At 32.6% G+C, this 14,778-nt stretch overlaps 1 protein-coding gene across 1 annotated transcript in view; it reads left to right on the top strand.

Moving 5' to 3' along the window:
* Positions 1-4,400: 4,400 nt before the first annotated feature.
* Positions 4,401-14,778, top strand: part of LOC100371391 (glutamate receptor ionotropic, NMDA 1-like) — a 134,073-nt gene continuing 123,695 nt past the window's right edge. Inside the window, exon 1 of the mRNA XM_085506412.1 lies at positions 4,401-4,864. Coding sequence (XP_085362538.1) covers positions 4,463-4,864 — 402 coding nt within the window. The 5' untranslated portion in view covers positions 4,401-4,462. The remainder of the gene's footprint in view (positions 4,865-14,778) is intronic.

Here is a 14,778-nt window from a genome sequence, read left to right as displayed (position 1 = left end):
TTATTTCCATTAATATATTGATTGTTTTATTTTCATGGAAGTTAATTATGCAAGGCCTTTTCGTAATCCTTTGTGCAGGATGCATCCATTTTTATATGGGGGTGACTGGTAAGTGCAGTTCAGGGACCAAGTCTCCATGGACTTCAAATCTTGGTGTCAGAACTGAAAGTCATTTTTATAACCAATTACAATCAAATGGCCATCATTATGACAGTATTTGGAAAACACATTTGACAACTATTTTTAATTTCAATGTGAATTTAGAGGTCATAAATGCACAATAAACCAGTTGATCCCATCATATTTTTGAAGTTTGCCATAGAGGGCATACTTTTACTGAATTGCCATAGAGGGCATACTTTAAGTTATAACATAAATTTATTCATAATACTGTAGGCCTCCGGCCTCAAGGTATACTCATTGTAATTACATAACATGTTACAGAGGACAATGTCATTTTACAGTGACTGAAAAAGAACAAGAAAATATGAAAAGAACATAAACTGTCAGACCAAAATAATTGTATTATGTTTTTTTGTGGCGAGAAAAATAAATTACAAATAAATATAAAAAGTGTTGTTGCTATAGTTTTATTGTTTACCATAGAGAGATTACTTTTATTGTACTGCCATAGAGGACATGTTTTACTGATTTGGCACAGTTTTGAATTTCTATGAAATCTGTGACGTTTTCTCAAATAGGTTTAATTTACAAAAAAACACAAATATTTGTTTTTCTTGTTCATTTTGATGTAAGAAACAAGTAATTCTGGTGGACATGTGATTATTTACAATGAAAAGTAAACAGTTACTCAGTAAATAGTTTATTGAATGAAATTTTTTTTATCTGTTTAAAATTTGGGATGCATATGTAAATAAAACATACAGGTAGCTGGCGAAAAGCTTAAATATTAGTTATGTGATTTTAAAAGAACAAATTTTAAATTTAAAAATATTCAAGCTTAAAAGATAAATTTTACTCATCATCATAGCTTGGACAAAAAAAAAATTGCCGCAAATGAGCTAGAAATCTGGGTTTGGTCATTATTGATTTATGATATAGGCTATATACATGTTTGTTATTTGAAACTCTGTAGTAGTCCTTTCTATTCATTGGCACAACAAGCATTGATAAAAAGTATGATTAGGGTTGTACCAGCTGTCAGTCCTAAGGTTACGTGATGTCTGAATGTTGATAGATGAGCACCTCAAATTATTGTGCTCTCCTCATTGCGAATTAGTGCCATCTGTGCCCTTTATGACCCCCACTGAGGTTGTATTGAATGAATTTGACTGGAATTTGAGTAATTAACACGTTTGTATCACGATTCCATGGTAACGATCAATGGTAGGGTCAGTATAACTCCATGTTTCAGATGACAATCAGAGAAGTAATTTTTATCCTACTCTACGAATTTTGTTCAATGATGTAGATCATAATTACATGTCATCAATCAATGATGGTTCAGCATTGAATTTTTGCTCTATCGACAGAGGCTTGTTGTGATGTTCCAAATGATGAGTAATATCTCAGAGCCATGGTAACAGCCGTTGCTAGGTTCAGTATTTAATTTTTGTCTTCCCTGACAAAGACATGTTGTGATGGACCTAAAAAAAATGCCATGGTAACAGCGGTTGTTAGCGTTGGCAATTTGATGGTAATGGATTGAAACTTCAACTTATCTGAAATTCAAAACTTGACCCAGCTATGTACAGAGAAACTGCTGTTTTGAGAAAACTAAAATACCTGTTTCCATGGAAACCAATCTGGCTATCCTTTCAATCCAATCTCACAGATCTGAAACACAATTTGTATAATCTGCAAACTTTTAGATCCAAGAAAATATTTCAAGTCCCTGCATAGTATCATGGGGCCAATTCAACGTATACATGTACAGCATTTGTAAAAAAAAAATTTTTTACGACTCCCGATTTAACCATTGGCAACAGTCACAAAGTAATTCTGTGTCAGAATTTAGTCTGACCATCAAGGAATATATCCTTTCATCACGTGAGCGCAGTATCAACCGCAGTATTTATCACTCTCTTGTTACTCGGCCTACAATATGATATACACTTGTGGGCTTAGTAAAAGTTATTACTTTTTACTCCTCTTTAGAAATGAATGTGTGGTGTATTTTTTTTTCATGTTGGGTTTGTTGTCTAAACACAAGTTCACTCAATTTTTATAAGCCTATGGCATTTCGGACTTTTGTTTTTCAAGAAAATGAAAATGTGGAATATTTGTTTGTTTGTTTGTTTGTTTGTGTGTTGGGTTTGTTATCTAAACGCAAGTTCACTCAATTTTTATAAGCCTAACATTTTCTATGACATTTCGGACTTTTGTTTTTTAAAAATATGAAAATGTGGAATATTTTGTGTGTGTGTGTGTGTTGGTTTTGTTATCTAAATATAAGTGCTCTCAATTTATATTATATTATTTATATATATGACATTTTGGACTTTTGTTTTTTTTAAAAATGTCCAATAATCTTATTTTTTTATTTTATTTTTGGTACCTTATTAGTATTAATATATTATAATGAAAACATAATCTTTAATTTGACATGAACCTCGTTATTAACAAGCCAAGTGCATGCCCCTTTAAAGGTCGCACTTCCTGGTACCTCCATATTGCAACAACAGTAACTGTTGAGAATCCAATAATATGTGTAATTTTTTTCCATGTCTGACCAGTTTTCAAGTAAATTTCAAGAGTACCATAGAGAATAACCAAACATTTAATGTTTAAAGGGATTTCACAAAATTGTGTCAAAGTCGCTGTGATTCTGTCTTACCTCCCTTGATATCTTTATTTTGAAAACACTGAATTATTTTCCCAGGAACTCTTCTCCATTAGAAACAAACATGTTTACACTGTTTGATTCTCTTCTTATGGGTTACATGTATGACATTAATAACAGGCAAATTTGATCAGTTTTGCCTTGAATTAATATTGAAATTACAACTAATTGATTAAAAACATGAAAATTTTTAAAACTCACTGTGAGAATACAATCAGATTAAAATCGGATGTAGATATTGACTTCAAATTTTTTTTTAGGGGATTTCAATTGCATTGTTTTTCTGAATCTAATTTTTTTTTTCCCATTTTTTTAATATATCACACTCTTCACAACAGAGATAAAAAATAAAATAATCATTAAAAATGATAATAAAAAAAATAAAAAAAATTGGTACCTATAACCTACTTAGGTTTTTAACAAAATTGAGGGCGCTTATTACAAAAGAAAATACTCAGTTTTTGTGTCCCATCATTTCCTGGCTACTTGTAAGATTAAATATATTACCGGTAAAAAAACAAACAATCACTCATGGTATTGTTGGTTTATTCAATCAGTTTAATGATGGTTTTCTCCAGACCCACATTATAGCTTAGATTATTTCATATAATATTGCCCAATGCTAATATTATATGACACATATGGTTTTACTAGGATATTAAAATTCATAATCTAATACACAAATTGTACGGCTCATAGAAAATCTTTATTCTGCCTTGACTTTTTTGGTCTGCTGGCATAAAATAACTATATATAAAACAAGATAATCTTTTGCAATAATTTGGAGATAAGTACTTCTTGTATGGGAAGTGCTCTTGTCCTATTGAGCTAGACTTTAACAACTCTTTAAACGATTGTTAAACCTGTCCCTCTTTAAATAACCTTTATCACCTGCTTTATGAAATGGTTGATTCCATTTGATGAAATGCAAATAAATTGTCCTGCTGTTCCTTTACTGTGAAGAGAAGATCATTCCCTGTAATAAAAATGGTTTCTTCTCATTCATGTTGTTCAAAAAAATAGATAAACAAAAACAAAAATTATCACAGCAAAATATCGAGCTGCCTGTTGATAGTTCCTTGTTGTTAAAATCCACCACCCCTTCAGCTTGAATGGTAGCTTCCTGCTGAAGAAAAATAAGAAATTGATTGAAACGTGCCCCTCCAGTAAAAGCTATCAGCCCTTATATAAAATGGTATGTGCCCATTGATAGAAATCAAACAGTGAGTGACAATATTGTGTTTGGTTATAGGTTGGGGTAGATCTGTCAGAGCACTGGATTACTATTGCACAGGCAGGCAAGCCAAGCTGTTCCCAATAATCGCATAGTATGCAGTTTTCAACCAAAGGGAGGATTTGGTCTCCATGACGACAGATTGTTACCATGGGCTTCATTACTATAGTTATGTATTGTGTGTTGGGACAATGATGACCAGTACAAAGAATATTACCTTGTGTATATAGCAAATTCAGTGTCATTGACTGCAATACTGACAGTCAGTGGGATGCAGTGACCACGTCGAATCCAGGATAAATAGTCTCCTTCAGCGCGTGTGTGTGTGCGTGTGTGTGTGTAATCTGCTACATTTTTAAAGTATCATCAGTAGTGCAGTGTGTATACAATACAAGTGGATTGGAGGTGACACATTCACCACCACGATGTCTCCTACAAATTGTACCCTACTTTGGAATTTAATTTTTATTACATTGACGGTCTTCAAGTCAGCGTACAGCAATGTTCATACAGTAAATATCGGATTTCTGCTCAGTTCTGATGAGTATAATGGATACGTTAACGAGATATTGGACTATCTTAATGAACACAGCCAGCTTCTACCCTCCAATACCAAACTCAACGCTACGTTTGATGTTATGGATTGGAACCCTATACAGAGTGCACTAAGCGTTTGCAAAACGTTGATACCTACACAGGTTTATGCGGTTGTTGTGAGTCATCCGGCAAACTCATCGTCCTCGCCAGCATCTATCTCATATACATGTGGATTCTATCGTATTCCGGTTATTGGCATCAGTACTAGAGAATATGTCTTCTCTGATAAGGTAATCTTTCTATCATTGTTACACTCTCCCTTTCCCACTTAAGACAATCCATACGTATGTACACACAATGGAATGACAAAACACTTTTTTTAATTCCGACAATTCAATTATCTATTTTTGTACTGTGTAAATGACAATCAATTTTAAAACTTGATTATTAATGTAGACAATGAGTATCGTTGAATATAAAGCATTCCCCCCCCCTCCTAGTCAATTGTATTTACGGGTGGAAGGAAGAGGGTAATTTTAAATAATGAGCCTGGATTGCTTTATCTATTTCAATTAGTGCGAGTCAAGATGAGAATGTGAAGAATGTATTGACTACTGTAAAATGTTTTAATTTTACAAGAAGCTAATTTCCGCAAATTTCAAAAGTCAGTAAAAAATTCCAAAAGTTTACATCAGTGAAAATTTGTCTGTGGTTCTACAATGCTTAGCGACTGTTCGTCTTTACGAAAGCCTTATGATCCTGAAATTTCTAACAGTGGAAATTAAATAATTTACAGTGTATATGCTGCGTGTCTTCATTACAAATTGGTCTCCTTCCTTTCTTCGTCTAAAATGAGTATCTCCCCTGGGGGTTCAGGAAACAGAATATGGGGGTTAACACAATTTCCAGATTATGAGAATCTTTCCATTTCTTCAACTTCATGCTTGATTTCAATCCCACATATGCTTCAGTGATGTATCACTACGTTGCCATGGTAATCACGACAGTGGAATTTGATCGCAATAAACTTGTACTGCTGTGAGGAACTAATTTAACCTGTTGTATAGACGACGCATATTAGGCCGCGTATTGCCGACTTTCTCGCCACTGTGAGGGGCCGGTAGACTTAACAGCTCATCAGATCACACTATGGGGATCCCATTTCTTCTCTTTCTTATCTATTGCAGAAAACCTAACTGCTATTTAAGTATCTATGTATTAACTTTTGGCCTCGCATCTGTTGTACACTATTATGTGCATTTCAGAACCAAATCTGAATCTGAGGTTAACCTTTCCATTCGTGTAAAATCAATTGATGTTAAGGTGAACTTAAACACAGTGAAACTAGCTGGGGTCTGAAATTAACAAGTATATACTGGCTTATGTAAATTTATAGCTGGTGAAAAGTGGCAGGGGAGATACAGGTTATGTGATTTGTGTCACATCTGAACAAGTCAAACCTAGCAGGTGTCTGCAATTAACAAGACAACATCTTGTGTGAACTTAAATAAGGCCAAACATATCAGAATAGAGAAAGACTATGTGGTGCAAGCACTGCACAAAAAGAAATGCTTGCAAGATTAAAGTATTCAAGTAATCCCCATGCATTTATCCTTCTCCTACTAGTTGGAACCTTTTATTACTAGAATTTTTTGCTAAAACATTATAAATTGTGTCAAAGCACATACCGGTATGTAGTTACAGATTTCACTCATGGTTGTTAAGAATTATTTGGAAATTCTGATGAATATTATTTATTTTTTCTGAAATATTTCTTTAACATGAGTTCCTATGGTAACAGTTCAAAAATGTTCAGTTTCGCATTTTTGTTTTCTCTTCAAAAAGAATATTTAGAAATATTTAGTACTGAGTATTGAAGCCCAGAAAACTTGTGCATATTTAAAAAAAACATTTAGTGACATTTTTGTAAAAAAAAAAATATGGAGGTGGAATACTGAAGTAGTTACATTTTGTATATTACTACTGTTAATACATTTACACAGGCAAGAAATATTAGATCATTCCATTAGTTAATGAGGTGAAGAGGCAGCATTCATATTTTGGAGACTTATTTACTCTAAAAATCAATAATAATAGAACATGATATAACAATAAATTTAACTGAGGTTCCACAGACATTATTTTTATAGATGTACTTTCAAAATATTAATCAGAATTTTGAAATTAATCACTAAAAAGAGTATTATGCAATAAAAATACTGGCATTAATTGATTAATAAAAATAATTTTTTTTGAAGGTGACTGAATTGTCAGAGGAAAAATTAAAGCACTTTTTGTGGAGTGGTTGAATCATCGTAAAAGGTTTTTGCCCGTGGTGACTTTTATTTTAAGGTCGCGGGTATTAGAATACATATTTAAATATTCATAAATCTATATTTTATGTTGTTGTTTACAAATCTCGCATAAAAACATATGATCACAAAACTACTTTTTGCTTAAAAATTGAAAAGGACAATGTTTGAGCCTTATAACATGTGTTGCTATGGAGACAAGATTTTGTCATATCTGAAAATATTTTCTTTGACAATTCTGAATGTCAAATATTATGAGGAGATTACAGGGAATACAATTTTTTCTAGGAAATAATGCTTTTACATGAATATTTATGAAAACTGTTTTGAAAAATGCCTATATTTGGCAAATTGTCACACGATTTTTTCTAAAACCATGATTTGTATTGTACCCTCAAAATGCTGACATGTATCCAAATCTGTCATTAAGTAGCATTTTTGTAACGAAATATTTTGATAAAATTTTAAAATTCTATTTAACAATCTGAGTGCCAAATTTTGTCACCATTTATAAATTTTAAACCTAAATAATTTGTTCAGAATTTTTCAAAAACTTCGATCAAGACTAAAAAAATTATATTCATTTACCAATAGTTCAAAATTATCAAAAACATATATAAAAAATTAGTAAAATGTTGCACAGTTTGAAATTACCTTACTCTTTTTACCAGCTAACTTTTTGCCAACATTTTTCTGCACTTTTTTCTCATATACTTCAGTATTTCTGGAAATGAACCCTAATTTTGGAGCCAACAGACAAAATTTTAGTAAAACGTCAGTTTTTACTCAAAAAATTTGGCTATATTTGTTCCAATTTTCTGAAGGAATGTGCAGACTATACCGGTAAATGGGACTATTTTGTGTATTTGAGATGAAAAGAGGCAACTGGTGGTAAAAAGGTTAACAGAGAAAATATGAAAGATACATTAAACAAAACACACATAGACATGAACTAAATTTATGTTTCATCAATGATATAAATAATCAACTGAAGTTAGATTGGTAGTACATATATCTGAATGTGAAAAATTCCTGCCTGGTGGTTGAATTGCTAAAAATAATAAACTTGTAGTCAGTGTAACCTGTAGTTACTGAATGATTGGTAGACTTGCTTGCAGTCTGTTTTGCGGCCACATGACTTTCGCGTTCACCCCTCGTTTACGCAATTCATATTTATTTTTCAAAAATTTTTCATCGGAATCGCAACAGACTGCAAGCAAGTCTAGATGATTGGATCTGTGCTTAGAGGGCCGTAGTCATCGTATCACGTCCTGTTCGATGTGGGACTCATAGCGACACGTTCCATGTTTGAACCATGCTGGCTATTAATATTAAAACCAGAATTTACTTTCCCAACTAAAGGATATATCAATTACACAATGCCAAAGCCACTGGAAATGCAACAAATTTCGATGCTCTTTTGTAAAAAATTACCTGCACTAAAACAACATTTAACATTTTCTCTATCTGAATCTGTGTGACATATGAATAAATCTGGGGCTTAGTACACTGATAAGAAATGTCTACACAGCTTTTGCCAGCATGTTTGAACAAGGAAGCAGTGAGCAAAATTTGGTGATCAAAATTGTCAGCAGAAATGTTGTGTCATGAGCAGTAACAGAATACACGTTATAATAAAGGTTATTGACATTTTTAATTCTATATTCAAGTTACTGCTGACAAAAAATGACTCTAATAATTCAATCACTCAAAATATGTAATTTTAAATCATCTCCAAAACAAAATATTTATAGATGGTCAAACTAATGAAATGATATTATGGTACTTTGTGTATTTTTCAAGAGACGTGTTTCTGAAATATGGTAAATATGATCAGTGTACCCTCTAACCCAATAGACCATTTTCCACTCACTGTGATAATCACGTGTTATGCGTGAAATCGAACGTTAAAACAGGACAAACAAAGGTCATAGCATCGTAGTGGCGTCAAACATCGCGTGGGATTCAACAAACGCGAAAATATTTTGGGGGGCATTTCCATGCTTAATAATGTGCTGTACACATTTGATGATAGACAATTTCGATTAAGTGTGGGTATTCGAAAGCAATATTCCTCTGTCGAAGATCGTCTGGTCGATGTGAGCTAAGAAATAAAGAAATTTGAGTTCAAAATCAAATCGTTTGATTTTTGCGGCAGACGTTCGACGCGCGTCTTTCATGCATCTCGCGAGATCTCACAGCTGAACGGAAAATCACATATTTGATGCATCGCAGGTTCATAGTGGTTTGACACGACTAACTGTGACAATTCCACTGTACATAATGGATTCTTTAAAAAATCATATATGGATACATGTTGTATAGAGGTCTTGAAAAAAATTTTACTTGTAAGTATAAAGTTTATAATTAGTGAAAAAATAAAATTTAGTTTATCGCATTTTATAAACAAAATAAAAATGAATGAAATCAGGTTCCACAGCATTCAATAATTCCCTGCAGCCATGCAATTTTTTTTTTTATGCAGACCTCCCTCGTGAACAAGCTGACTCAAATTAATTTTTGGGGTTCGTTTTGACTCAGTATCTAAAAACAGGCCGACTAAAACAGGACTGGTTAGGGTTCTCTGAATGATATATTCAGTAATTACATCAGAGCTTCAGCTACTGGGCTACTTGATATGGAATTTGATATTATCTTTTGAATATGTTTACATAGTATGTGTTAAAATATTAATAAACATGGCTTTTGACCCTCTCCTATGAAGTGTAATTTTTGTTTTAATATACAACACAGTTATGTACATAATACATGAATTCCTGTAGACCGATATGTATCAGGGATTTTCGTATTATTAATTCATCATACCATATAACGTATACTCAAGTATGACATGGAGGAGATGTTAACTGTATGGACTATATATGAACGTTAAAGACATCTGTACAGACTTGACATTTCAGTTTATTTCACACCTGGGAAAATAGGAACATCATCGTTTTTATTAATAACAGTGGGTACGTTGCTGGAATTCTGTTAATTAATATTGTAGTAATGTTGTGGGTATTTGAAAGGGCATCCGAAAATAGTATGCATAAAATAATAAAATGGTACTGTATTAGATCTGCATCTCTGATAGAAACAGTCTAGTCATATAAATACATTCTATGCTAGATCATTAAAATATGACTTATTTTGACCATTGACATATCTGCAGCTATTTTTGTAAGCGCATACATTACTAATACATGTATATTATTATATTACTAATAGAGCAAATACTGTAAAGGGGTTAATTATTCACCGGGTTTTAATTTGGCTTTTTTTGCCGACTGAACAATGCGTTAATTTAAAACCCAGTGAATATGTAAAATTGAGCATAGAACACATTATCCAAATGATAAAACCGTGAATTTTAAACCCACTACATTGTAAATATGCCTGAAACGCTAAATTAGTGAAATTTAAACCCAGTGAAAATTAGTCATTTTACAGTACAGTACTTGTCCTCAATGACAGGGTTTATTTTGAGTGAAAGATTTGAAAACATATTACCGTACCTCGGTACTAGTTTGATACTTATGTTACTAATAGAGCAAATACAGGACTCACGCCCCACCCCCACCCTCCCGGTTTAGTACCCCAATGATAAATTTTCTTCACATGAAAAATTTGACTCCGGAAATGGTCATCATATGAAATTGTGTCATCACCTACCTACCGGGTTTAATCAAATTAAATATTGCATTAAACGTACGATATAGTAGTATATTTTAATTCCCGATGTGAATTGGAAAAATATTGTGATCTTTTGTATGTCGTTACTGTAAACCCTTTAATTTAATTTTGTAACGGTAAAAAAAATAGCAAAAGAGTTTCATTTGTACCCCCTACTCCTAATCCTCCAGTGCTCCCAATTTTAATGGTATATGCCCCTCCTAAGAAAACCTAAAGTTAAAATATATCTAAAGAAGGCATATACAATTGAATTGGGGGCACTCATGGAGGGGTGGTGGTGGTTAAACTTAGAGTTAGGGGTGGGGGTACAAAAGGAAATTTTCCAAAAATAGACTTGAATAAATAAAAAAAAAAAAAATAATAACCAAAAAATAGGACCCCATACCTACATTAGATTTTAATCAGATTGAATATGTTCTGCTTATCTGTTCTTTATGATCTTGCAATCCATGATTGCCCAATGGGGTTTAAGCATCATGCGTCTGTCACTCGATGATCATTCAGTGTCTCAGCCAATGACCGACTTTTAAATTTTTCCTCTTCAGGGAACTAAGAATTTAGTAAAATGACAGGAATTATATGTATGTTGCTACTTATATTGTAAGTAGTTCTTTTGATTGGAGACAATAAATAAAGTACACATTAGCTATCAATTTTTAAAAACCCACTAGGGATTGTCATATTTAAAAATAAAACACATCAGCGTATATGGCCCTCAGCTGTTATTTTATTACTGTCACATTTGACTGACAAGTATATATTAAGACATCAACGAATTTCAACAATTAACGAATACGATTTGCAATAATTAATTCCACTATGAACTGAAACGTCTGCGTCATTTGAAACTGCAGGATGTATTCTAAAACTTGTCACGTAGCCGTCCCATCAGTTATGACTACATTCTCTAAATTACATTTTCATGGACTTAAAATGAATTTAAGGCAGCGAGATTAACACACATTTTGGATATAAAGAATCGCTCCCCAAGCGATGACAGTTCTCTATTACTGAATTCTGTCCACATACAGCTCTTGATAGATCGTTAAGCTATATAGATCTCAAACTATATCTTTAATGAAATGGTAAACTAATTGAACAGTTTAGGTTCAGATTTGACAGCATATACTGTTACTGTATGCGGTTCGTTTGAAGTGCATGTCCAATGAAAATAAAGCGTTCTGAAACAAGTAGACACATCAACAACAAAAACATTGAATATTTGAAAACTGATCCTCGCTTTAATTAAGTACATGGAGTGTATATTTTTAGAATCAACCACAATTACACCATCTTATCACCATCACAGTCACTGTGCTGCAGCAACACTTGATACGAAAAAACATGTATTTTAATAATCAAAATGTTTTCATCTTGTCTAAAATGGCATCCATATATTCTTTGGTGTCTGGGTCTGCAAAATTTATTTTCGTAGTTTTGCTCATCAAAATCTGGTTGAGATCTAAAATGGGATACCAGATTTTATTAAATTTGATTACAAATTTTTTCAGTTAGGTGACACACCCTACTATATTTGCAGAGAGGTACCCCCCTCTTCCTGTAAACCATAATAACCTGATCTTGTAGCAACAATTATCAATTTTAAAGATAACACTACATGTATGTACCATGCTCTGCTGTAACCTTGTAACAACTATTGACAATTCAAGATGGTCATGTACAAATGTGATTCTATGATACCTGTAGAACAGTTGCCTGTGATTGGACAAGAGTCAAGAGTTTGCATTTGTATCCAGATAATGTGGTGTGTACTTTCTGATCTGGACTCTGATCTGAATTTTTAGCATTCATAATTGAAGTATTGCGTGTGGTTTATTGGTTAGCGTGTCTGCCCAGCACCAGGAAGATTCTGGGTTTGACTCCTATAGATATTACTGCCCACTTTCCTGGCTCGCATTGAGGGGGTTGGGAATATGGCGTCCAGTCGGAGAAGATCGACACACAGCTGCTGGTCCTGTGTACTTTTCCTGTCCTCTGTGCACGTAAAAATCACACCATCCCTAGCACAATGAGTAGATATCATGGGATGTCTGAAACTTGCCTCATCCTAGATCTGTAATGCTTTGTCTTTAGATCTGCATAATAAATAAATATGAAATAAATGGTTTCTTTTTCACCAAATTGATAGAAATGGTTCATGATACATTGTTTATCCATCTACTATAAAAAAAACATGTATATTTTTTTGCTTTCTCTTATAATAGTCAATCAAGATAATATAAATTTTAGTAAAATATTACTTTTTAAGATCTTCAACCAAATCAATTATTGTTGACAAAGAGATGTCAACAAAAATGGTGTTACAGTAGTAGTTTACATTTTTATCACAATGAAATTTAAAATATTACTGGAAATGAATTTTACTAAAACTCAAAAAGAAAACATTCTGTGTTTGATACTTCAGTATGTATGTAAAGCCAAGCCACTGAGTATTTGTATGTATTGTAAAAATTATGGATTGACTCGAAAAGAAGGTGAACAACCTCATTGATGTACGGTAGCAGGAAATGCCCAGGTACCAGCGTTGTGATACAAATATTTATTTATTCCGGCAAGACCAACAGGTATAAAACCCATTCACATGCTTCGACTCATGTAAAACAAACAATACAAAACAAACAGAATAAACATATGAAAAATTAAAATAATACTTGCTTGACTTGTAAAAAGTAAAATGTCCATCAAAAATATCCATGTTTCTATCATCTTGAACAATAGAATTCAAACATGTTCAGACACCTCAGAATGGGTGAATATTTTCAAAGGTGAATCCGACTGTTATCCATTCTAAAAATATCCATATTGTGCAATCTATTTACCGCTTTAACCTTTACACCACTAAGACTTTCTCGCTCAAATTTTTCTGCACTTTTTTTTTGTATTCCCCAATATTTCTAGAAATGAATCCTGATTTTGGAGCCAATAGACAAAATTTGTGTCAATTTTCAGTTACTCAAAGAATTTTACTATTTGTGATAAATTTGTGATAAAAAGAGGATCACTGCATGGTGGTGAAATGATTAAAGTCACACTTTATTTTATAATGAAATTGGACATTTATACAATTCATTTTTAATTTTATAAATATGACATGTACTTATTTTTGTTTGGAATTTAATTAATTTAAATTTGCTGTTTTCACTGAAAAAATGATTCAGGGAAAATAAAATCTAACAGATACACCCTTTTTCTATATTTTACATCAAACTCATCAAAGATCAGTGAAAATAAACTCCCTATACAAAACACCCCAAAAGTCTTTTTAGTGAATAATAATTCCGGCTAAAATAAAGTATTATACAATATTTAAAAAACTGTACAGATTTTCTTGATGGTAGCAAGCTGTGTTTTATGTAGTATGTGTGATGATTTAATGTGTTTGTGTAATATATGTTCTGAGTTGTGAATATTCATGCATAACATACAGAAACATGTGTTCCACTGCATTTCCCTAGCTAAAGTGGAAAATTAATTCCAAATACAAAACATATGGGAACCTGTGTTCCACTGCTTTCTCTCTTTCATTATTATCCCTTCTAGGAAAGACAGAAAATTAATTCCAAATGAAAATTAAATATTTCCATTAATATTGTATTGAACTCAATTTATGTGTATAATTAAAAAAAACTTCAACCTACCCCATCAGCAAATGTTGATTATTAGCCCATTTAATTTCCTTCCCATATCAATAGATGCTTATTCATTGACCCATCCCTATTTCTAGTACTTTTCCTCTCCTATCATCAGATGCATATATATTTGGATCACCCCTTAGTCACTTTTCCACCCTTTCGAGCAGATACTTATAAATTGGCCAATTCCTTGATGTCATTTCATCTTTTAACCATTTGGCATTCTGTGTAATGCAGTAGCTGCAATTTAAAATACCAATAGTATTAGTTTACAGTATAATTGGTTGTCTCACTGGCTCCTATGAATGTCTTTTTAATGGCTTCTAAGTAGACTGGAATGTTTCATGTCATTCCTGCCTCTGTTCTATTATGCCAATGCTTCACCAACATTTGCTTTTAATTTGTCAGTAGTTTAAATTGATGTTGTCATGACGACAGATGGAACCGCATGCTCTTGTTTGAATCCTTTCTACATGTATTATCGTATACAAAATATCAGATAATCACCAAAAAAATGTACTTTCTAGTTCTGGAAAGTTGAAG

The sequence above is a fragment of the Saccoglossus kowalevskii genome, chromosome 12 (assembly GCF_978046115.1).
Source record: "Saccoglossus kowalevskii chromosome 12, keSacKowa6.1, whole genome shotgun sequence".
Classification (NCBI taxonomy): Eukaryota; Metazoa; Hemichordata; class Enteropneusta; family Harrimaniidae; genus Saccoglossus; species Saccoglossus kowalevskii.
Note: the sequence above shows the minus strand (reverse complement) of the source record. Positions and strands in the feature narration are given on the sequence as shown.